Here is a 23,225-nt window from a genome sequence, read left to right as displayed (position 1 = left end):
ATTTGTCGTTAATGTCCTTGAGCTCATCTGGTGTGCGATAATGTACAATGATGTACCGTATACCTTAAATCATTAGTCTTAGGACAATGCAAACATCAGCTTTTAGACATTTCCACAGACTACAACGTGTCTTTTTTCTTTGGTTGGACTGCTTTACCATATTACAAATGTTTTGCAATCCATGGTCGCAGGGCCGGATTAACCGTGGGGTAGAAAGGAGCTGTGGGCCCCCACTGACCCCCTGTTTCCTCACTACTTCTATGTGGTATGTATTAGAAAGTAGCACTTTGTGGTTTCTTGATCAAGCATACATTTACTGAAGCATATAACTTGTTAGTTCATATTGTGTCTTAGCAGTGAATAAACAAATAGACTGTTAATTAAATTATCACAAACTGCCACAAAGTGAACCAGGTGCCTGCATACTAGTAAGATATAAACAACAGTACAAACAGAAAATTATGAAAAACTATCTTTATTCTACATTTTTATGTAATTTAACTCAATGTACAGTCTGTAGGACCATTTTTGAAAACAAACAAAACACTGGGAGAACGAGAACTGATATGCATTAAAAGATTTCTATAGTTTAGAAAATGAAAGGTGACTGTTTTGGCACCTGTTTTTAATGTGGATGCACTGTGGGCATCACAGCAATGGATAAAAATCTTCTAAAACTCTGTAGTTTTAGTTAGCTCAAAGTCAGATCGACAGACTTACGTGGTACTGTATAAAAGTTAACCAAAAAAAGTTATTTGGAAAAAACAATAAGAAAAGGAGATGGAAATGTATATTTACAGTTCTGTAAACCAGGACCATTTAAAAACACTAGCTTAGAAAAATAAAAATAACCCCATGGTACTGAATACAAGGAACATTTTTGTTATGGTACTTAACATGCTGTTCACATTTCCTTCATTGTAAGTTTTCCTTTTTTACAGGTTTTCAGGTGTTTTTGTCCCTGTGTAAACTACAATGACAAAAGGCAAAAAAGCTTTTTCCTAAAATGATGCAGTTCAACCTAGAAATAAAACCAATGCGACCATAACCACCCTGGCAGAATGGATATGCTTGTTATGTTCACATGCATATGCATATTATGCAAAAAAAGACAGTCATCTATTTCCTACTAGCAACGCAGCTGCCTCCAGTAGCATATCCAGTTATTCTCTGGTCAAAACAAAATTGAAATTGTGAATACAAATATTTCATTTGTAAAAAGAAAAGAAAAGAAAAAAAAAAAAAACGAATAGAAAAAAAGATAAACAGCTGTTATATGTTTCTTAAAATCCTACAAGGTTTCACCAAAGAATCATCACATAAAGTTGCAGTTAAACACATCCACCTTTCTCCACACCACATCAAGCCAAACCACAAATACTGCAAAAAGTCGACGGCATTTCCTTCCCTTTTGTGGCCTAAGTCAACAGGCCGATCCAACACGTGCATGATTGATACAACATGTCAAGACTAAACATAAAGGTGAGGAAAGTTAGCATAACGGATACATGTCAAAAAGGTTAAGAAAAGATCAAGTCACCATGTTTGAAATTCAAGCAGCTCTCTTCTTGTTGTGCATACTAACGCTGATGTGTTTCGACACACGTGTTCAACAGGTCTGAGATCTGAATTTCTGGTTTTCTCCGTGTTCTTCTCACTAGTTTGTAGTGGGCGGGGCGCCAAGGGAAAAAGCTGATGTCACATACTTTTGTTTACCAATCAGGATTTAGCAACATTTGAATCAAAATGTGATGACAGCCGACGGGTTGTTTGGTCACTTGTCAAGTTTCTACCCACGTTTACACTTTTGCATTTGCATCTGTTTTATGTATTAATTTAATGAGGACTACAGTCACACAGATCTGATGTTTTTGCCTCCCATGGATGTGTAAGTCACATGCTTCATACACATCGTGATTTCATACACATTCGATTTCTGTTTACATTGTGCTTTGTTGAGTTGAGTTAAGCTCTTAATTAATGTCACCTTCAACGTTTCAGCTTTTTAAGTTCAACAAGCTAGAATTTTGTTGACCTGAAATGTTCAAAACAAACGCAGAGATTTTCATCCAGTTTTAAATTCTGAACTAGTAATCACACCTACAGCCGACACAATGATGAAAGGGTCGCTTCACAGTGTTCAGAGGTCCGACAGAAGAATACTGCATACGCACTCCATTGATACCATTCCCCCAGAGGATCACGGCAATAATTGAAGATCAGCAGATTTAAAAAAAAGAAAGAAAGAAAGAAAACGAGAAGATAAACAAAGCAAGTTGATCACAGTTTGAAGCCAGGCTGACTTACTGATCTGAGCTTTACACCGTATATCCTTAAAAGCATCATTTCATCTCATACTGAGGCCACTTTCGAGCTCCTGTTACACTCTTGACAAAGACCATTTCACACATCTACAAGTTGCTTGAACTCAAACTCTCAAAACTGTTTTGTATTGTGCATCTTCTCTGAAACACCCTTTGAAACAGTCAAATAAAACACTCGTACCTTCTAAAATAATTACGTGGAGAAAATACTGCATGTTAGCTGCTTACGGTGTTAAACCATTCACCTGATGGCTATTTACAGAAACACTACTGTAGTTCAGGGTTGTCATAGAGTCTGTCAGCATAAAATATGTTTACAGTGCTTTGTCCTCATTGTTGCTTGGTAACAAGACATCAGTTCGAGAGACACTCGTGTACCACAACCACGTTCTCCAAGTCAAACCCAAATGAAAAAAATGCATCTGGTTATTGATTGGTTAAACGCCAACTTGTGCTCCAGTGCTCCTGTGCTTCATTTTAGTCATGGATTCTTAGCTTACTGTCACTCAGGATGCTACTTTGGGAGATGGACACACAGAAACACAAACCCTTACGTACAAGTTAGAACAAAGCACTCCTCCATAAGCACAAGAAAACAAACAAAACGAAACAGATGAAAAACTGAATATTGATCCCATGTTGCATAAAAACTGTCAGCTTTTTAGGACTGTAAGTGCATCTTTTTTCGACACAGTGAAAGCTAAGTGTTTTTCATTTGATTATAATTTGCATACTGTGTCAGCGAGGCTCGTCTGTGAGGATTAGTTTACTGACCAGATCTGATGGATTTCACTGTAATTGTAAGCTATTTCCTCCATCAGCAGGTCTTAAAAGTCAGCTTATATAACTCACAGAGTGACATGTGATGCTCTATGTGTCCAAGAGTGAAAATAATACAGAAATCAAATCAAATCAATCTAAGTGTTTTCATTAATAATGAAGCTAGGGAAAGCAGGGTTTTAGAGGACCGAGCATGCACACAGTCTTCTGACAGTCATAAGATCTATCTCATAACAGTTCCTTTTTTACTTTCCTCAGAAATCTTCAGATATGTGTGTGTGTGTGTGTGTGTGTGTGTATACATAATATTGATATACACACACACACACACACACACACACGCCCACACACACACACTGGAGATGTTTTTCCTCCCTGCCTCACTTTGAGACCAATAACTACTTGACTGTACTGGGAACCATAAAAAGGCAGGACTCAGCTTATTATTACTCCTCCTCCTCCTCTTCCTCTTCCTCATCGTCATCCTCATCGTGACAGTGAGTGATCTCCTGCGGAGTCTGGGGGAACAGGTTGGGAGGTTTGATTTCACTGAAAGAGCGGGTCAGCTGGTTGCGTTTGCACTCCAGGTCCTTGCAGTCGCTGCAATGGGTGCGGTTGCGTGTGGCTAGTGGAGACTCTGTGTCAATGTCCACATGGGTGTGTTCAACCGTTGACTCGTGGGGCATCTGGACAAGAGGAGGGACAAAATGTGGGTTTCTGAACACAATAAATAATTGACTCCCCTCAGATGTGAGCTTCACTATGATGTGTAAAATCAGTGAAGTTCCCCTTTAAGGGAAGTCTAATGTTCTATAATCTGAGACGGAAGGACAAGCAGAGGAATGAAATAAGTGAAGGAGCCATGCCTTGAACATTGTTACTGTCATCATGGAGTTTAATCCTGGTGTGTTACTAGAGAATTATTGTTGATTACATGCAGACGCTCACCAGCACGTGTGCAGCTCTGAAGAGGTAGCTGAAGGGATAGTACAGCAGGTTGATGAAGGAGGCTGCATACAAGTCGGCGTAACGCATCACTTGAGAGGCAAACAAGGTCTGTCTGGAGCCACTGCGGAAGAGGCTGCCCATCATGCCATAGCACATGTCCATGTCGTGTGTCACTTTCTAAAAGGCAAGAAGAAGATAAGACACAGGTGAGTCTGCACAATGATGCTCAGCAAAAACGATTTACCCACTTCGACAAAGATTTGTGATCCTGAACCTAGAAAGAACCTTTACCAGGGGTGTTGGCATGGTTGTTCATTGACACGAGTCAGCCATTAGATCACCACAAAATGAAGGTGCAATGAGGAGGAGGACTTTTGTTAATGGACTCTATAGTAGACACTGTATCCAACAGTGTGTAAATGCATTGTGGCACACCACACGTGGACAGGACTCTTGTTATCATATAAATGGAGGTGACGAAGACCGTACCTTGACTCTTCTCTGAATAGTGCTGATGTCTGGCCTCTCATTGCTGCTGCTGTCCAGATGTCTGAGGAAGGATGAGGAGAAAGACAATGAAGACGAGAAAACATGAGGGAGGAGAAGATACTGATATCAGTCTGCTAAAAGGTAATGTGAGGTGGTTGCAACAGCGAGATTGTGCCAGGCTATAAATAACAAGAAATATGGTTATCAGGCAGCCAGGGAGAGCCCACCCTTTGGACTTTAACCCTGTTTGTTCCCCTCAAACACAAGCTCATATACATGCAAACAGACCCCATTAGTGCAAAGAGCAGCAGAACTGCTCATGGAGGTGAGGTGTGGTGGTTTGAGGAGTGAAAAAAGAGGCTAAAGGTCATAACTTACTTATAGAGTTCTGCCAAGAAAACGTCCAGGCCCTGCAGCTCCTCGAATAACGCTGGAAAACAGGAGAGGAGGGTGAATCTCAGTCACCTCGCTACTTATATGCATATCGTTGCAAGATTTACAGAACATATCCACTGTATTAGCATCAGCTGGAGTAAGAATGTAGGAATGTGCTTATGCACAGTGTTGACTTTGCACCTACTGACATTATGATCTTTACCACATTTAGCTTATGTCTTGATAACACAACATGACTTTCAAAGTCGTCGGGTCGCCGTACTGTTCACACTGCACAGCTTATTGATCTTGTAATCAGGAATCTTAAAGTCACCTTAAGTCACCAGGAAGTGTCCCAGACGTGCCTGCTTTTGGCTGTCTGCTAGACTACAGTGAGGTCCCATATCGCATCTTTTTACAGTTCACTCATAGCAATTGCTGCTCATGTGAACAAGCAACGATTTGCCTCTGATCTGGGGCTTTTGTCAACAATCTCCAAGCGGAAAATCAAGTCTGCACTGGGTACTACTCATGTCTTTAACTAAAACTTCCAGGTCTGACTTTGCAGCTGCTGTTCTAGGCTAGGTCCCTGTTGAGACTGCTTCCTAATGTGAGTAGGACTGCAGTTGAGAACTGCAACTACACACAAAAAGTGTCCATACAGGAGACTTACAGCTCTTGTCAGTCCACACATGCAGCTCCTGGGCCAGCTCAGGTATAACCAGGAACGTCCTCCAGCCTTGACGTTTCTTGGACTTGAGGATGTCTCCAAAGATATGGTCCCCGATGTAGACTATGTCCTTCCCCTTGGCCCCCAGCAGGTCACACACAATGTCCGAAGAACCTAAAGGAGAATGAATGCATCACAGTGACTAAATATCCTAAAAGTCTTAATTTTAACAAGAGACAGACACTAGAGGCACTAGAGACAATTAAACACTCGGTCAAATGACTGAAAGAAATCTTACCTCCAGAGTAGACTATGCCATGCTGCAGAGGTCCTGTGTATGTTCCTATCTTTAAACGGCCTGTTGTCTGAAATTAAGAAAACACATTGGAACCTTCACACCGCTAATCCGCTAACAGAGTAGGCTTCATGAGCATAAATAAAGTCATATGCTGGAACACATTTTTACGTTTATTGCTTTGGTAAACCTTAAAGGCTGCGTCAACAGTGTAAACTTTGTGTTTTTTTCCAAATGGTTATAATCTGTGTAGCTGTTCTGCCTGCAATTATGCTAATCTTTAATTTAAAAGGACACCTCTCATTAAGTCAAAACCCATCTGTATCAGTCCATTAGTCCCTGCCACATTCAATTATTTTACAATACAAACTCTTGTCATTTTTAAAATACAATGAAGCTAAAAAATATGTGCTGTCCTTGCAAACAAAGACAAACCATAATGATTCATACATGTTTTTGAAACAAACCATTGTTTGACATTTTACATCAATTCAGTCTTCTTCACTCTGAATCAAATCACAAGTGAAGCTGAATCAGAGCAGGAATTCTCAAAATCTGAATGTCAGACAGAAGAGGTTTGGCAGCTATTATTATATATGCATTTGAACTATATGTCAAGACCAACAAATGTGAAGTGCAGTCTTGAATCCAAACTTTTCCATAAGAGGTGTCAAGTTTATGTGGCCAACATTAACAGATCCACAACACAAGGAAAAATGTCTGTACAAAATGCAAAAAAGAATCACTTTATTACAAAATGCGATAATAAATAAATAATGTGAAAAGTGTGAATGTTTCAGTCATAGAGCTGTCGTTCCCACAATTTACAGACAATCTTATTTTCGAGACAACAGCAATCCTGTTTGGCCATTGCCATACATCGTGCTGATGACTACGTCCTCTGATTACAACAATCATCGTCTTGTTACGTTTTTCACCTTAGGTGCACATAATAAACTGATTCTTCTACATGTACGCATATGTCTGCCAGCAGTGAAAACTGACGTGCTGCTGGGCTGCATTATGTCCAGTCATATCAGCATTCACCTATCTGTAACGTCTTCTCCGCCCCAGCTGTGTGCTCTGCGTCCACTCACCGTATCAACTTGTCTGAGCACCGTACCCTCGCCAAAGAACAGCGGCTTCCTGGCGTCCACCAGGATCAGATCAAAGTATGACTGCCAGGGCCGGTGGGAGGAACCAGCCTGTGGTGGATACACACACACACACACACACACACACACACACACAGTGACGGCGAACCAGGTGAAGTGAGAACAACATTTTACTCCAGACCAATAGATTCACACAAGCAAAAGGTCACATGTATACACATATGAACATAAAGCTCTTCTTCCACCTCCTATTCTAAAGGGAAAGGGAAAGAAAAGCCATATTTTACCTTTGGGCCATGAGGGAAGTCAAACAGGTAGGTCATGATTTTCTGTGAGAACACAACACACAGATGGTCAAACCAAATGCAGCAGTGCTTAGAGTGAATACAGCTGCAAGCGTAGCCAAGAGGCCGGTAGACATTGTAAGAAAAGGAATAAGTCACGATCATCTGTCTCACCAATGCAATTTTTTAAACATTCTATTATCTTTTCCCTAGGGAATGAAGCAGCTACCATAGCTGCATGCCTATACTCACATCAGTGTATTTGTAGTCACTGTTGGTAGCCAAGAAAACCTTGGCGACTTCATTCATTCGGCTGAGGAGAAGAGGCAGCTTCCCCTGGTGTGGGAACAGAGAGAGAAAGAGACTAAAGCTCTAAGCGTCTTTACAAACAGCCTCTTCACAGAGTAAAACAAAAATGTGGGACGCTTTGTGTGTGTGTGTGTGAACGCATGTAACGCCCTTGATGAATACCAACTACTTACATCTTTCACTACATACTTCTCCAGGTTTTCAACTGTCTTCTCCTTCAGAGTACCCTGCAATGTGAGTCACAAGGTTCAGACCAAACGCAGGAGAACTGGATTTAAAGCACAATGGGTAAAAGTACACAATCTGCACAAATATTAGCAAGCTCAATACCAGTCACTTCAGTTAGTAACAGTTTGAGAACAGTCACCACACAAAGCCTGTGAGGACGTGTGGCCTGAAGCTGAGGGTCATGCAGAATGTGCTTGGAAAGAACAGCGCTGATAACAGCTGTGATACCAAGAAGAACACTCTAAACACAACCTTTCGTTCATTGCAAGAAAAAAATGTGTAACTCCAGGACATGTGGAAATAGCTCAGGATTTTTCTCCCCGTTTCCTGTTTTCTTAAATTTAGTGCATTTCTTTCCTTTTCTAATTTATTTTTTTTTATTTGTTTTTAATATTACTTAGTCGAGTGTGTATGCATATGTACATGAACTTGAAGTATTTGGGAAACTATATTTGTGTATGTGCATATGTGAATTCATGCATGTGTGTGTGACAACCTGTTGTACATGTCCACGACAGATGTTTTGTATAGCTATTTTTTGCAGCGCTGTTTTGAGCATCATGGATGTTAACAGTCCCAGAGGGCAACTATTAATGGCTTTGTGACATTTGGTGTATTGCCAGCATCCGCTTAGTTTTCCCCTTGACAATTTGTCTTGATATTGGCTGAATTTCCACCAAATATAGCCAATCGATTCCCATTCTCAGCAGATAAATCCTTGTGTGTTTTCACACCTCACCTGTTTGGTTTAGTTCCATCAAACTGCTGTGTTTGCCCATGACGTGAGCTACGTTCACACCTGAGCGTTTCGCCCAGGTGTGAATGTAAAGCACACTGAAGTTGAAGCAACTGAAATTGAAATCACAACCAAATCAAAGGTGTCTTACCTTGAAGTGGACCCAGTCGACAGCGTCGCGGACATCCTGGAACATACTCTTATAGGACATGAAGAGGTCGCCATTTTTGAAGCCAGTTTCACAGCTGGAGGAGAGGAGCAGAGACACACACGTACACAGCCGTCGGACAGGCCACATCTTTATAGAAGGTTTTCAAATACATGACTTTTTTTTTTTTTTGTTTGCTTTTAAATGGGATAGCCTTCCCTTGTTGGAGGGGTCCCCAGCCAAACAGGAAAGCATTCTCCCCCTAAAAGACCAACAACCAGGTTTCAGAGGACAAAGGACATGCAGCCATTCCAGATTACATTCTCAACAAATTTTCACAGGCCATTCTATCTCCTTACAGTAACATTAAAAAAGATTATCTTGTAGTTATATTAAGATTTAATTCTCTGTAAATAGTTAGTAATAGTTGAGAACTTTTTTCATTCCTATCTCAGTACATGCTTTTCTACAATTAGTAGAAGTGATTAATAAACCATTGTTAAAGAAAAAAAAACTTCTTTGACTGAATCGATTTCCATTTTCAAGATAATTAGCTTAGATTAGCATTTGGGACACCTTGACCCTCCCATGCTGTAGGGCTGTCCTTGAACCAGTTTGGCTTGCAACTGTCTTTGTTTCACCGTGTGGTGCCCAGAACCTTGTTGCATGACAGACAATGTAACTAACAGCTCTTTACCTTGTGTATCTGTCACAGTTGGAAAAGAAATCCACGAGGCAAGCAAAGAGGTAGGTCTCTGTGCAGAAAAACAGAAAGACAGCGACAAGTCATCAGCAATGAAGCAGCTTGACCGAACTTGTCTTCAACCTGCACAGAAAGGCATCTGCTTGACCCCCCCCTCCCCCAAAAATATTCAGTGTTAAATCAAAATCAAGCTCTTTCTTGCTCATTTTATTTATTTTCAACAGTCCCATCATGTCATCTTCTGTGTCCAGCAATCTTACCTGGCAGGTTGAAGAGTGTGTTAAGGATATAAAAGCGCTCTGTGTCATCTCTCTGGATGAACTTGTTTGGGTACCGTTCACGGATTTCAGGGCTGGGAAAAGAGAAAACACACGCCCAAATATTACTTCTTTCTTGTACTCACACATAGACAATGTCAGAAAAATATACTACTTTGACATACAGCATAACATGCAATCTTTTACCAGAGATCACATGCATCATAGGGGGGAGAGTGCTGGAAAAACTCACCCTCGGAGGAAGTTGAATCCATGGACACAGACCAGGATGTTACCATAGGCGTCAACTTTCAGCAGGTTTCCATACATAGTGTCAAACACAAGGCCTCTGAAAGCAGGAGGAAATTAAAGCTTCTGTGAATCTACAACACTGAATTAATGTTTGTAACTAAATAATATCATCTGGCATTTTAATTGTTTCAGTTAATAGACCAGTACCCTGACACCCATCATCATCATCGTATTGGTTTGTGATTGGTCTGACCTGGTGGGAAAAGAGGGGTCATAGACGAAGCTGAGCAGCTCCTGAGGGTAACCAATGGAAACCAGCCTCTCCACCGTGAGCTCAAAACCTAGTGACTCGTACTCAGGTGACTTGTACACTGGAAATGAAACACACACACACACACAGTTTAGGTAAAAGAGCACCATACACATGATGCCATCATGCAGTGTGGTGTCAACTGTACAACAACTGTACAATGCTATGTGCAGATCTTAAATTGTTTTAGACCTGTCTTAATAAGCCTACAACGTCAATGTTTGTTCATAACGAGTGACGAAACAACGAATCAGTTAGTTGAATGACAGAAAATGAAATGAGACTAATTCCAACGAGTCCTTAGTTATTAAGTCGGTTTAAGCTGAATTCGAACAGTCAGATTAATTGACAAGTCAATTGTCCGGAAATTATTTGACAACAATTTGACCATTTATAAGCAAAAGTGCTAAACATTCTGTGATACCAACCTCTGCTTTAATGTTTATGTTACTGGGCTTTAGACTATTAGTCAGACAAAACAGCTTGAAGACTTCATCTTCTGCTCTTCTGACATTTTACAGACAAAATTATGAATGGATGAATATGAATGAATGAATATTTAAATTTGTACTGTTGTTCAGAAAAAACATCACACATCATTTGACTCTAGACTGTGGTAACAGCAAATTTATTTTCACATACAATAATAATTAAATAATTCAATACATGTCGACGTGACAAACTAAATATGTCCAGATTTTTTTTTCAGACAGCTGAACTTCTTATGCAAAAGTTAAACTCACATCCACAGTGACACACTGTCTTGTTCTGTAGAAGATAATATATAATCAATATAATCAACTATGAAACCGGTATGGGGCCGACAGGAGTGCTCGTAAAGTGTGCGGCGCACACGTAGAGTTTACAGAAAACACTGTGGTATGTATACAGTTGAAGAGTCTGACCTATGGGTGAAGCTGTGATTACACAGTAAGCAACATTTCATCAGAGGCGACACATAGTCAGTGGTGCTTACTCATGTTACACAACACATGCATGTGACTTTTCTGAGGCTGCCTCGTCCACTGTGGTGTTGTCTCAGCATTTTGATAACAACATGTTCTCAACCTGCAGTAAACCCCCTCCTTCACACACACTCATTGCCCTTCTCCCTCCTTGTTAACAAGGGCCTCCACGTTCTGCACACAAATCCACACAGAAACAGGATCAGGTGAGAGAATTAAAAAAAGTCACACAACTTTCAGCAGCAGCTCTGCTGAGACCGACAGGCACACCTCCCCACCACCACCACCCTGTCACCACCAGATATTCACCCCAGGGCCAAACCTAAACCTAGGGAGTGGAGAGCTCTGAAAATAAAAACACAGATTGATGCTAGGCTAAGAAAAGGCTGGCAGAGGATTACAATGCTATCTGACACTGGGAAAAGAATATGTCAGATGTTATAAATACGAAACGGAGAATGTACTTGTGTTGTTGCCTGAACTCACAGTGGGGCGCTGCGAGGCCCCTGGAGGGGAGGAATTATTGGGTGATGATGCTTGGGCCGGAGGACAGTTAGTGGACAAAGCAGGAAAACATCTGTGTCCTACTCTGCAAAACGTATGAGTGTGTGCCTGTGCCTAATGCTGGGCTACACATAATGAGCATGCACTGACTTACATAAAAATCTTGGGTTCAGTTAAGCTTTTGTGCTTTTGTTGACAATCCTTCTCTGTATGCACGAGGCTGCTTCTGCATTATAATCACGTAACCTCTTGCAGTGCACCCGTCCCACTGTCTCCCGTCTCCCAGCAAACTGAGGGTTTGGGCCCTCTGCCCAGAGGAGAAGCATACACCAACTAAAATGCCTTTCCTGCTCCTCCTCCTCCTCCTCCTCCTCCTCCTCTTCTTCCTTGCTTACTTGTCACCCTCTGTCACCTTTGCTATCACCACTCTCTCTTTCTCCAGTTCACCGGATGGCACTTTTCACATGTCGACCTTGAAACACTGGCATGTTACTTTGACACATCTCAGTCTAGGTCATATAAAGGTGAGTCATGCAGGCTAGTCATGTAGGATGACAAAGTTGTCAGGCTTTGATTGCCACTGTTAAAAACACTACTGTAGTGCAGTATAACAGTGTAGGCTTAAGCCATTAAAGCCCCTGAAATCTAGGTAGTAGTATTAAATATTACTACATATTTTTAAGTTTAAGTTTTTTTAATTGTTAGGTGTTGTTTATTAAGATTTTCAAAGTATTACGCATTTAATACTTTGTTTTGCACATCCTTTTCAGCTTTCATTTACACAGTAAATCACCTACCAGATGTCATCAAATTTTGATTCAAATGTTTCTAACTCTGACTGGTGCACAATTATTAACATTAACTTTTTCCATCCGAGCCCCGCCCGCCGGCCCACCCACTTCAGACCAGTGAGAAAACCACAGGCTAAAAACACATGCTTTAAGAAAAACACGCCTTCAGAGGTGACTTTAATGACATCCAAACAACAAGTGCCCACTTAAAACCCCACACCACACCCACAGCCTACATGATATCCTTTTCAAAAGTAATTCTAGACACCCTGCTTACTTTACATGTTTGAAGGCTTGAGCATTAGTCTGTGAAATGATTTGTAGATCTGTTTTTCCATGAAAGGCACACTCGAGGCTACACTCATGCAAAGTTATTTTGATAAAAGGAGCACCAGAGAAAACAGATGTTATTCCCTCGTGTTTACAGCATTTGTGTGCAGACCACCAGTTGTGTTAATGTTGATTGCAGTTCCCTTGACTCTCTTGCATTTCTGTTTTATTGGGGTCCTTGCTCCCCTGCTGAAAGCCCCATCTCACATTTCTCATGCTGTCAGTATGCACATGTGTACACACATGCACAGACGCACGCACATACGACAATCTATTTAAGAGCAAAGGCGAGAAGTGGCTTTAGCTTAGCTAGGGATCTGTTACTTTGTGTCTCTGATGAGATTGTTGCCAGATAGTTATATTCCTGCTCCAGTTGCTGTGGTATGTGGTGTCTCTCCACAGTTTATAGGCCAGGTCACCTCAGGCCTACATGTAATCTACACCCTTCAAAAACAAGGTAAACAACCTGCACCCTTCTACTAATAGACCTCTAATCCCAATCACACAAAGTGCGCCACACAGAGACTTCATCAGAACCATGTCATGCAGCAATATGAGAAGCCAGCACCTTAACTGCCTTAATCTGCTGCCACTAATACACGAATGTAGGCCTTTGTCACAGATTTACGACACTATAAGGCATACTGTGGAAAAAAGAAAAGAGAAAGTACAGCCTCGGGGGTCTACTTTCCAGCCAAAAGTCGGTTGGAAAAGTGGGACAAAACTGCGTGTATCTCAGTGCAATCTGGACCCAAATGTGTGTTTGAACAACATTTTCTGCAGGCTATTACATGCTCAAAGAAGAGGACATGGGACACAAAGACCAGATGAGGCAATGCTGTCTCATACAATGCTGATTTAGTTTACAAAGCCTTGAAGGATGTTGCAAAATGTCCAACGTGTATGCACACACTGTAAAAGTTGGAGGACTTACAATGGGAAGGTATTTGGCTTTTGAATCAATAATTTTACTGGAAGTGTATCACAGCACCAGAAACCACACGGTTATCAAGCTTCACCTCTCGCATTTGTTTGCTTTTGTGTGTGCATTGCACCTTCATCATGAGGACAAAAACTGCATGAACTGTGTATCACAACTGAAGAAGAGGATCTGAACTGGCCAGAGCTCAGTTGGCAGAGCAGTAGAATTTTTCCAAGTCGTTGCTTATTCAGTCATAAAGATTTAAGGTAATAGAACCAAAACAATATTTTAAAGGAAAAGGCACATGTCTTACAGTATTTAGCATAATATTACCCAAATCCACTGAACAACATGTCCACAAATACTGTGAAAAATAAATAAATGTGGCACATATTTTTCTCTATCGGGACTTGTGTATAATCATGCTTCTATCACGACCAGTTACCAATGGAAACAAAGGAACACAGAGAAACTTTTCTTTTGACTAATACAGTGAGTATTTTTGAACTGAATTTGAATTGAATTACTGCGTACCGGGCATGAGCACCAGCAGGGCATAGAGCGTTAGCATTGATCCTATAGTCCAATATAGGTCAAAATGACACGAGTATTGATTTACAGCGGTTCTTTAACCATTTAAAGGTTCTTTAACGTTTGAGGTGTCCTGATGCATGACCGACTTGGACTCCAGCCTGATGAATTTTCATTATACCTCACACAACTTTTCAAACATACTGAATCATCAGATCATCTGACTTTGTAGGAGCTCTGTGAACATTTAATAATGACAGTATCCTCCAGAAGGGAAACATTTTTCCAAAAAAGCACATACTGTAAGTACTTTGCACATTTGAACTGCCTTTAACACCCCCTGAAAACAAACTCTCCAGGTGGCCTGGGTGCTGCGGTTAAGTAGCAGCCGTTCTGCAACACCACTGGCTTCCTGGAGTTGATGAAGTACGTCTGTGGTTAAAACCTGAACACCCTCCAAAGATACATGATAGCCAAGCTTCTAGCAAACATTAACACTTGGTTATGGGCTCCCATAAAGAGAGTCATGTCAACAGCTGAGCGTCCGTAAAATGTCCAGCACTCTGAACAGGGATCGGGGTACAGAGCCAGAGAAGGACTACGAGTGATCCCCGTTCTCAAGGGAGCCATCACTGGTGAACTCGACAAACGAACGTGACCTGCTTTTCAAAGTCATTGAGGGTTTATTTATAGAGGCAGAGAGACCAAAAACTGGAGCTGAGTCACTGAACAAAGTGGCATGAAAAAGTGGGATATTTTTGGCGCAGTTACTGGTCAGTAGGAAAAAGAACATCTCCACACAACCACCTCTGTGGGAAGCGACGTTTAACATTCTGTTACCAAGTGTTTGTCACCACATATTTATGTGGACAACAAGATGCAGATGTGGAGGGGTGCAGGCAGTCAAACGTGGGGATGAAAAGAGGCGATACTGTAGACCTTAAACCCTACATACAAGACCGAATGAGATTGAACACTGAGGGATTTGTTTTCAGATTCAAAAGATGACTCTTCATGAAAGGCATATCATACTCCCCAAAAACTAAACCTAGCCTGGCATGAACAGTGTTTTTTTGTTCTCTTTCTGTTCAGTGTTCAGTTTTTTGACCAACTTTCGTGTGTTTTGTCAGTCTGGATTTATCAAGTGACAGTTGCTCATTTGGACTAGTTAAATTATTAATATGACAACAGGAAGGACAATCCATGTAAACTGAGGATCTGCTGCAACCCCCTAGCCAACTTGGACTACTAATTAAAAGTACCAATAATGATTATTTTAATTATCAATCAACGTGTCAATTGTCTTTTTGGTTCACATAAATGTTAAAGCTACTAAATATTAGAAATATTGTCAAATGTCTGTCAAAATGTCAGAGCCCAACCTGAAAACCCAGACATTTAATCAACAAAGTTTAAGTGAGCAAGTAATTAAATCTGCACATTCACTGTAAACAATAAATGATTTGTATTTTTCCTCAATCCTGATTTCCATAAAAAGATCAGTTAAACAACTGAGCAAATGTTTTGTTTCAGTGTGGTGATTAGTTGCATGTGTATTCAACTTACCTGCTAAAGTGTAATCCATATCAAAGCCAAAACACTTAATCTTCTCCATCGCCAAACTTCTGTTGACAAACACTCTAGAGAAGAAAGTTAAAGGAAATGTTTTAGTTGGGAGGCGATATTCAATAATACGATTAGCATTTGTCCTGGCAGACTCAAAGGAAGACGCTATTCTCTGCTGAAAATATTAATGTGTGCTGTTACACTCTCTGAATAAATCTGACTGTGGGCTGTAGTAGGTCTATTCAGGGTCCAGAGAAAATCTACCAAAATACTTTTAAAACTCAATAATTCAAATACACGCACACATAATGAGAACCAAATGTAAAGAAAAAAGTTTTGTTTTTTTATTTTTTTAATTTTGATCATTTTGGCTTTGGGTTGCAAAAGTACCTTAAGTAAAGGTAAGCAAATTAATGAGCCTACACTTTGAGTGTGCATACAGTGTTGTCCTCATGACATGTGAAAACAGTTCTCAAGCTATGTCTCATTTACATTCATCTGTTAATATTAGCATTAAGTGCTTTTGTCAATAATGTCTACAAGTCGCCTTTCTGCTAACAACAAAAACAGCGATGTTCACTGTGTGTGAATGTGTCACAAGTTAAGCCCACATGAACCCAACAAGCTGCCAGGTCATGTTAACATTATTAATCATCTTGCACAAATTTCATCAAGTAAGCAAAGTTTGCTCGTCATGTTTTAACTGTAACATTATTTTTGAACAACATACACGGCAGCATTTTTGCGTTTCTACTTTACACTAAACAGAAAGAAAAGGTGGTTGTTTGCCACTGTAAAAACGTTCACAGCAACAAAGAGAGCTCAGTTAACTTTAGTCCTACTCTTAGGGAATGGACACCTGCATGATGTGAAATGATATAGATATAGACATAGCGGCAAAGTTCTCCAGCCATGACAATATCTGAAAATACTAGTACGTAAAGGACTGTGAAACAATAAATACAACAAGACACAATGGTACTTTTACAACTCAACAGACAAAATATTTTTTGCATTTTACATCAACATACAGTAACCACATTCTAAGTAAAATATTTCCATGAATCACGTATCAGTAAATATGAATTCAAACTAAAACTGCACCATATGATCACACAACAGTGCAGAAAAGACTGACCATTGGTAACAAGAAGCGGCTCCCCATATTTGACTGGCCAACAGGAAGTTAACAAAACTATAAACCAGGGGGTGATAAAACTCTACACACTTAGCACTGAGCATGACAATCTTCCAGGAAACAGCTCTACTGTGGTGGCTCATAAATCAGCCTGTAGAATGGGTGGGGGGGCACAGTGGCCACAATGATAGACAGTGTTGACATAGCCTGGCTGACACAGCTTCCACAGAAACTACAAACTTAACTCTGACTGCTGGCACCGACCTACACAGATCATCTTCAACATCTGAACTCACTGTGTAGCTGTGTTCCTAGACATGTCCACACCAAGTCAATACTTAGTCATGCTAGAAATACGATCAGCTAAAGGGAAAGTCAAAAATATCCCACTGAATTGTAAACTAGGTCACATCGCTCTGGCACATTAATCTCATACACAAGCTAAAAATTGACTGGGCAAGGCAACCTATCTTGGCATTAACCTAAGACAATGACCATCTCTTCATCAAATCACTTGTGAGATACCTGGCAGCAGATCCATAGTGAACAAGTTCCCATTTAGATCTTATTCCAGCAGATGACTGGCGATGCATTCTGTGAAAAAATCCTAGTTTGACTCTCTGTTGATGTGTCCTGCTCCAGTAACACAGGGCAGCTGTGGCCCACAAACAATGACACCCCCACCCCTCCTCTCTCTCTCTCTCTCTTTCTCTCTTTCTCTCTCTCTTTGCTTTCTTGCCATTCAGACATTTTCTGACTTGTTGCAAAAATGATTGTGGCTATTCCGCGTTATTCTCTGTTGTTGTTGTTGTTGTTGTTGTTGTGAGCTGTGAGTCAGGGTTGTTGTTGTGCAGCGTGATGTTTGTGCGCCCTCAAAGACATCCAGAACAATCACAAGTCAGGCAGAATCAGGCAAACCCCCCCGGACAGCAGCGACATGCTGAGATGTGGTCCCATGTAAACACAGAATGAGATGATTTTTGGACAGCAGATTTTTCTCACTTTCTTTTCTTATTCTATGATACATCGATGCATTCTATGGAATGAAAGAGGAAACCGAACATCTGATCATCACTACCAAAGATTTTATAAATTCAGATCATTTAAGTGAAAAGGTGCCCTACATTAAAAAAACAAAACAAATATTTTCATGTTGCTCAAATTCATTTGGTAATATCAAGTCAAAAACTAATCCCGTCTGGCTCAGAAACAGTGTTACGTTCTGTCAGTCATACGATCCAAGAAAAATAAGTTCAGATGAGCCACTTTAAACCCTCAACACTTTCTGTCTCATTTTCTGTCTGAATTCACATACCCAGCAGGAATGCAGTTTTAAAAATATCACAACTTAAATACTGAAATATTTCCATGCTATCATTTCACTAGTACTGAAAATACACTGAATAAATTAAGTATTCAGTGCTAACTATAAAACTCTAATTGTTATGGCCTTATCTGCCTCCACAGTACACTGGATATGTTCTGCATTACTGTCAGTATTTATCAGCACTGAATGAACAGAAACCTTTTCCGGTGAGTGTTGTAAAAGACAGCCATGAATGATAAGTCTTATTGACACTGGGTGGGGGTGGGAGGCTTGATTATGAGAGTCAGCCTCGACTTTGGCCCTGCTGACAAATCTATTGCCTCAAAGAGCCCGCATGGGCCACACCACGCCCACAACACTACACATCTTCTACTCTGAGCGCAGCTGTGCGACAATCTGCCAGATTTTTTCCACTGCCCTTTAATCTCGCAAAGACAGTGATTCAACTGCCCGAGACAGAAAGTTTATCTATACTGGGCAGAGTCGTCAGTCCACTGCTATGTGACACACAGCGCACTATCGGGCTGCATTATTTCAGCTGAGCTCTTGCTTTGAAGGAATGGTCTTTGTCTGTCTGTGAGATAAACAGAAGCTGTCCTGAAGTGGTCACTTAAGTGAAAAAAAAAAGGATTCAACAGACAAAGCAGCTTGGGTGAATTTAATTAAACAGATCTATTATCACAAGCACATTGTTTTAGTGGGTGACAACAACATCTTTGTTATGTTTCTTGTCTTTGCGCATGTGATTGTTTTTTGCTGTGTGTGCATGGACAAGGTGAAGGGAAGGGGGGTGATCGCAGACTGTGTGGCCTTAAAGTCAGCACAGCACACACGGTGATAACAGATGAGTGATGGTTTCATAAACCCTGTGAGCATTGCATATTATATAACGGTGTGAAAGAACAGTGGTGCCCATTGGACACACCTGCTTTGGTCAGAGTTAAACAATTTTATTACTCTGACGAGGAATAAACTCCTCCTTACATCAGCCTTTCAGCCAGTATGACTATAGCGTGCTTCCTGTCAATAAAACTAACTTAGTGTCAGAACAATACAACTGATTTACACTAAATGTGGTGGGTATAATTTGCCCTTAAGCCAACTATAGGCTTTAGATTCATGCACTCACTCCCAGGACCTCAACAGCCTGGGGACATTTTGTCATGAGACAGAGAGGAATTTTACATCATAGCCAGAAAACCACACCCAAGACACGCTTGCATGTGAAATCTAAGCAAGCAAAACTTGATTTATCTCCCACTTCAAGCTCACAAACAAACCCATATGACGTGGCCTGGTAAGGGTTGTGCTCCACACGCAATGTGAGACATAAGGCAGCAAATAAATGGGTAAACACAACTGCACGGTCACAGAAATCCTTTATAACCTGCACGAGCTAAAACTGGAAACGACTCTGTTGGCCATAGGCCTGTCACAATAATTCTGTTATTGACTTATTGTTCCATATAAGACAAAACTTAAATCATTTTTGCTGACCTCAATATTGCTCATTTATGTGCCTGTTTTTTTTTTTAACACAAGAATACCGCAGCTTCTGTCCCCTCGTCGTCAGATCTCTGTGTTGAAGTTTCACCATGGGCAGAGCTCCCGCACCCTAACCCACACACATATACACACACACCCACATGACTTCACAATTCTGGCCAGAAAGTGTGAAAGACTAATTCTTTGGATTTGGTTGTGTGCCACATTTCCAATGTGAAAGAGGCAGCATGTCAACTTTGTGAAACAGTGGCAACAACAAAGTGGCAAAAATTGAACTGCCAGTATATTACCTACAGGCCATGTTATTTTTTGCTCTGGTTGTGTGGTTGGTCATTCATATTCCAACTCTAATGTCTGAATATTCTTAACAATTTAAAGTTCATTGATTTTTGCATGGGTTTTCCTGTATTATAATTAGATTATATTAACATTATATTAGAGGCATAGCATAGTATTAACATGACCATAATATAATTTACCACAATTAGATCTGAGGTAGTATATCATCAGACAAAAGCAGTCATCGTAACAGGCCTATTTGACCATCCAGCATATATCTGACCCGAGCGTGGATTTGACTGTTACACTTTAGATAGTGTCCCACTGAATGTGACATATGACGTACTTCTTCGTGTTAAACTAAATTATACACAGGGGGCTTCCCACGTCGAACTGCTCAGTGATGGTTGGATCAGCGATCAGGGAAGCCACAGAGAGCAGAGGACCTGACTCCATCCAGGTATCAATGGAAAGAGGACTGCTCAAATCAAACAACTTTTTCCTTAGGGATCTTACTTAATGCCTTTACTCCAGGTTATGTTTTCTTAGGTTGCGCTTTAGATAAACTCGTTCTCTGCATGACAATTGCATCATGAATACCAGCTATTAGGTTTTTTTGTTTAAGCTGTGGTGCCAAAGGGTCCACTCACTTACAGGTAAGTGACAGAGACGTGTCACTTACCTGTGGTATGGCTCTCTTCTGTATTTTTTCATTGTCAGGCCATCCATGTTGGCAGGCAAGTCGGCATAGTTCTGCAGTCTGTCACTCCATGAAGTTGTCATCTTTAAAGTCTTCTGGTGTCTGAGGAGGAGCACAAAAACACATATGCAGAGGCTCAATTGAAAAATATAAGGTCAGACACATAATGTATTTTAATTCAGGGTCACTTTTAGTGACTGAAGTGATATTATGTACTGTTTTATAACTTCAAAGAGATTACACCTATAATTTAAACACGTGTGTGCTGTCCTCAACACTGACGGTAAGGGCAGCTGTTAAGTAAACCACAACACAACAGATCAGTTTACAGTTTGATTATCACCAATCAATGAGGGCCTTTAAAACTGCATACGGATGGCATGGTAAGGCAGCAGAGGATGAGACAGAGGGGGCTTATATAACAGGTCAGACCCATGGGGTCCTCATTTAAGAGACCAAAAAAAAAACAAAGAACGATATCAAATACAGTCTGTCTAATGCACCAGGTCACACAGCCCAGCAAACAAACATCCTGTCTCACTCACAAGGCACTGTCAAAGAGAGTCCAAGACCCCTAAAATGATTTAACATGGGTTCATGTTTGTGGGCTATATTTACAGAAACAACACAGAATTAGTCTTGGCCTTGTCTTTTTAATAGTCAGCGCTGTATGTTTCTTTCCTAACACGCTGACACTCATATCATTCTACTGTCACTGGAGAGGCTGGGCTGCAGGAAGGAAAGGCAGAGGTCAGCTTTCTTGCTCTTGGTGCCAGCACAAATGCAAATGAGACACACACATTGAGGCAGAGGAAAACTGTCAACAGGACTACAAACACTGCATTACAGTATCAAAACACTGTCATCACTGTTGACTTGGGGGGGGTATGAGCAGGCTATAGTTTAGTGAAATTAGTTAGAAATAACATATCTTACTGTATCCTCTTTTCAGTCATCCCAATGCATGTCTTTTTTTCAGCTAATGCCTTTGTGACACTTCGGCCCACAGTGACAACTCGGTCCGGTGGGGTCTGAAGGGAGCTCTGGCTTGGTCAGATTCACAGCCAAGTAATAAGCAACCCCGCACAACAAAAACAAGGCTAAACATAACTCCTAACAGGCTTTGTTGCCTCGGCTCAGTCTTAAGGGAGTGGGTCGAGGTTTATTTAAGTAATACCACACGTTACGTTTACTGCCATACTTACATCGAAGACTGTAAACACGTAAACTGCGATTCAACGAGAGAGATTATCTTAAGTTCTTGTAAAAGTGTCTTTACGAGCTAAGAGCAAAGAAAAGCCTTGTTGGCTGGGTTAGCCTACCAAACAATATCCTGTTGTTTGCTAAAACTGTAAAAGCTAGCTAACAGTCAGCACAAACAGCCTCTGTCCTGCTGCTTTTTTCCTATCTGACATTGATGAGAAGGACAGCAGAAAATGTTCGGGGCAAAGCTAACGCGTTAGCTTGCTCTGATGCAAAAAAACAAAAGCCACAAAGTACCGGAGCAGATTTCACTGCGTTTAGCTGTGACTGCCGTTACTGTACTCACCTATGAGTTCCTGGATAAAACAACTGCACCGTCCCTTAGTCTGAGCATGCGCCTTGAGCGGTGCAAAAGTCGCACAAATCGCTAGTGTGTATTTTCTAACAGAAAGCAGCAGTCAAAGCGGTGATGTCTACACTGTAAAGCCAGGCAGCAGATAAGTGTCCGTGTTCTGCCTGCTCTGTGCTACACTCTCTCTCTCTCTCTCTCTGTATGCTGCCAGCTGTTGTTATGAGACATTTAGGGGGCGGCGTTAAGTCTTGTCTATCAAATGGAGGTGGGACAATGTGGCGTCGTGGCAAAGACACGTGATTCCCGAATCTGTTATTATCAGTGGACTGCATCGAGGTTCATGGAGGCACGATTCCACCTATTTGTGTTTTAGCACGAATTGATTTGCTTATGGTCGGCCTGCAGCAGTGGAAAGAGTACTTCAGTGATCCATTCAGGCTGACATACATCACCTGCATTTGATGCATTTGGATTACCTAAAACAGCGAAAATTGCAAGTGCACAAAGTAGTGTCGTTTGCTGGTTACTTAAACGCATTCACATGTGCAGATACACCTGACAACACTTGTACTCAGTTCTGATGCCACAAAGTAATATTGCACTGCTGTAGCTGATTGAGGTAGAACTAGTTTATCTACTTCAGATACAGTTGGGTGGATTGCTCCAATGGTTCCCAGCCTCCGAGGCAGACCTCTACAAAGGGTCACCAGATAAATCTGAAGGGCCATGAGATGGTTGATGGGGCCCGAATGAGGGATAAACAAAGTTCTGTTGCTCAAATTTATATCAATCTCTCTAATCTTTGTATTTTAGGGAAATAATGTTGCGTTTTACATCTTTGGGCCTCAGACATTTAATTGGAACCATGTGGCATATGAAAAGCCAAAC

General features: G+C 41.0%; 1 protein-coding gene across 3 annotated transcripts; it reads right to left on the bottom strand.

Annotated features, from left to right (window-relative positions):
- Positions 1-459: 459 nt before the first annotated feature.
- nt5c2b (5'-nucleotidase, cytosolic IIb) lies at positions 460-22,545 on the bottom strand. Of its 3 annotated transcripts, none has more exons than XM_046405235.1 (18): positions 22,332-22,545; positions 20,765-20,884; positions 15,833-15,906; positions 10,167-10,284; positions 9,915-10,010; positions 9,665-9,756; positions 9,399-9,456; positions 8,705-8,798; positions 7,763-7,816; positions 7,533-7,616; positions 7,284-7,325; positions 6,979-7,086; positions 5,885-5,951; positions 5,590-5,760; positions 4,920-4,971; positions 4,542-4,602; positions 4,053-4,229; positions 460-3,790 (listed from the first exon to the last, which is right to left on the bottom strand). In XM_046405235.1, exons 2-18 carry the CDS (start codon positions 20,863-20,865, stop codon positions 3,551-3,553), a joined length of 1,689 nt encoding a protein of 562 aa, XP_046261191.1. In that variant the 5' UTR covers positions 20,866-20,884; positions 22,332-22,545; the 3' UTR covers positions 460-3,550. The 3 variants fall into 3 exon arrangements, with proteins under 3 accessions (XP_046261191.1, XP_046261183.1, XP_046261200.1); XM_046405227.1 differs by lacking the exon at positions 22,332-22,545 and adding an exon at positions 21,719-22,306; XM_046405244.1 differs by lacking the exons at positions 9,665-9,756; positions 9,915-10,010; positions 10,167-10,284; ... (1 more) ...; positions 20,765-20,884; positions 22,332-22,545 and having other exon boundaries at positions 8,705-8,963; positions 9,399-9,455.
- Positions 22,546-23,225: the final 680 nt, after the last annotated feature.

The sequence above is a fragment of the Scatophagus argus genome, chromosome 2 (assembly GCF_020382885.2).
Source record: "Scatophagus argus isolate fScaArg1 chromosome 2, fScaArg1.pri, whole genome shotgun sequence".
Taxonomy (NCBI): Eukaryota; Metazoa; Chordata; class Actinopteri; family Scatophagidae; genus Scatophagus; species Scatophagus argus.
This window is presented reverse-complemented; position numbering and strand designations above follow the sequence as displayed.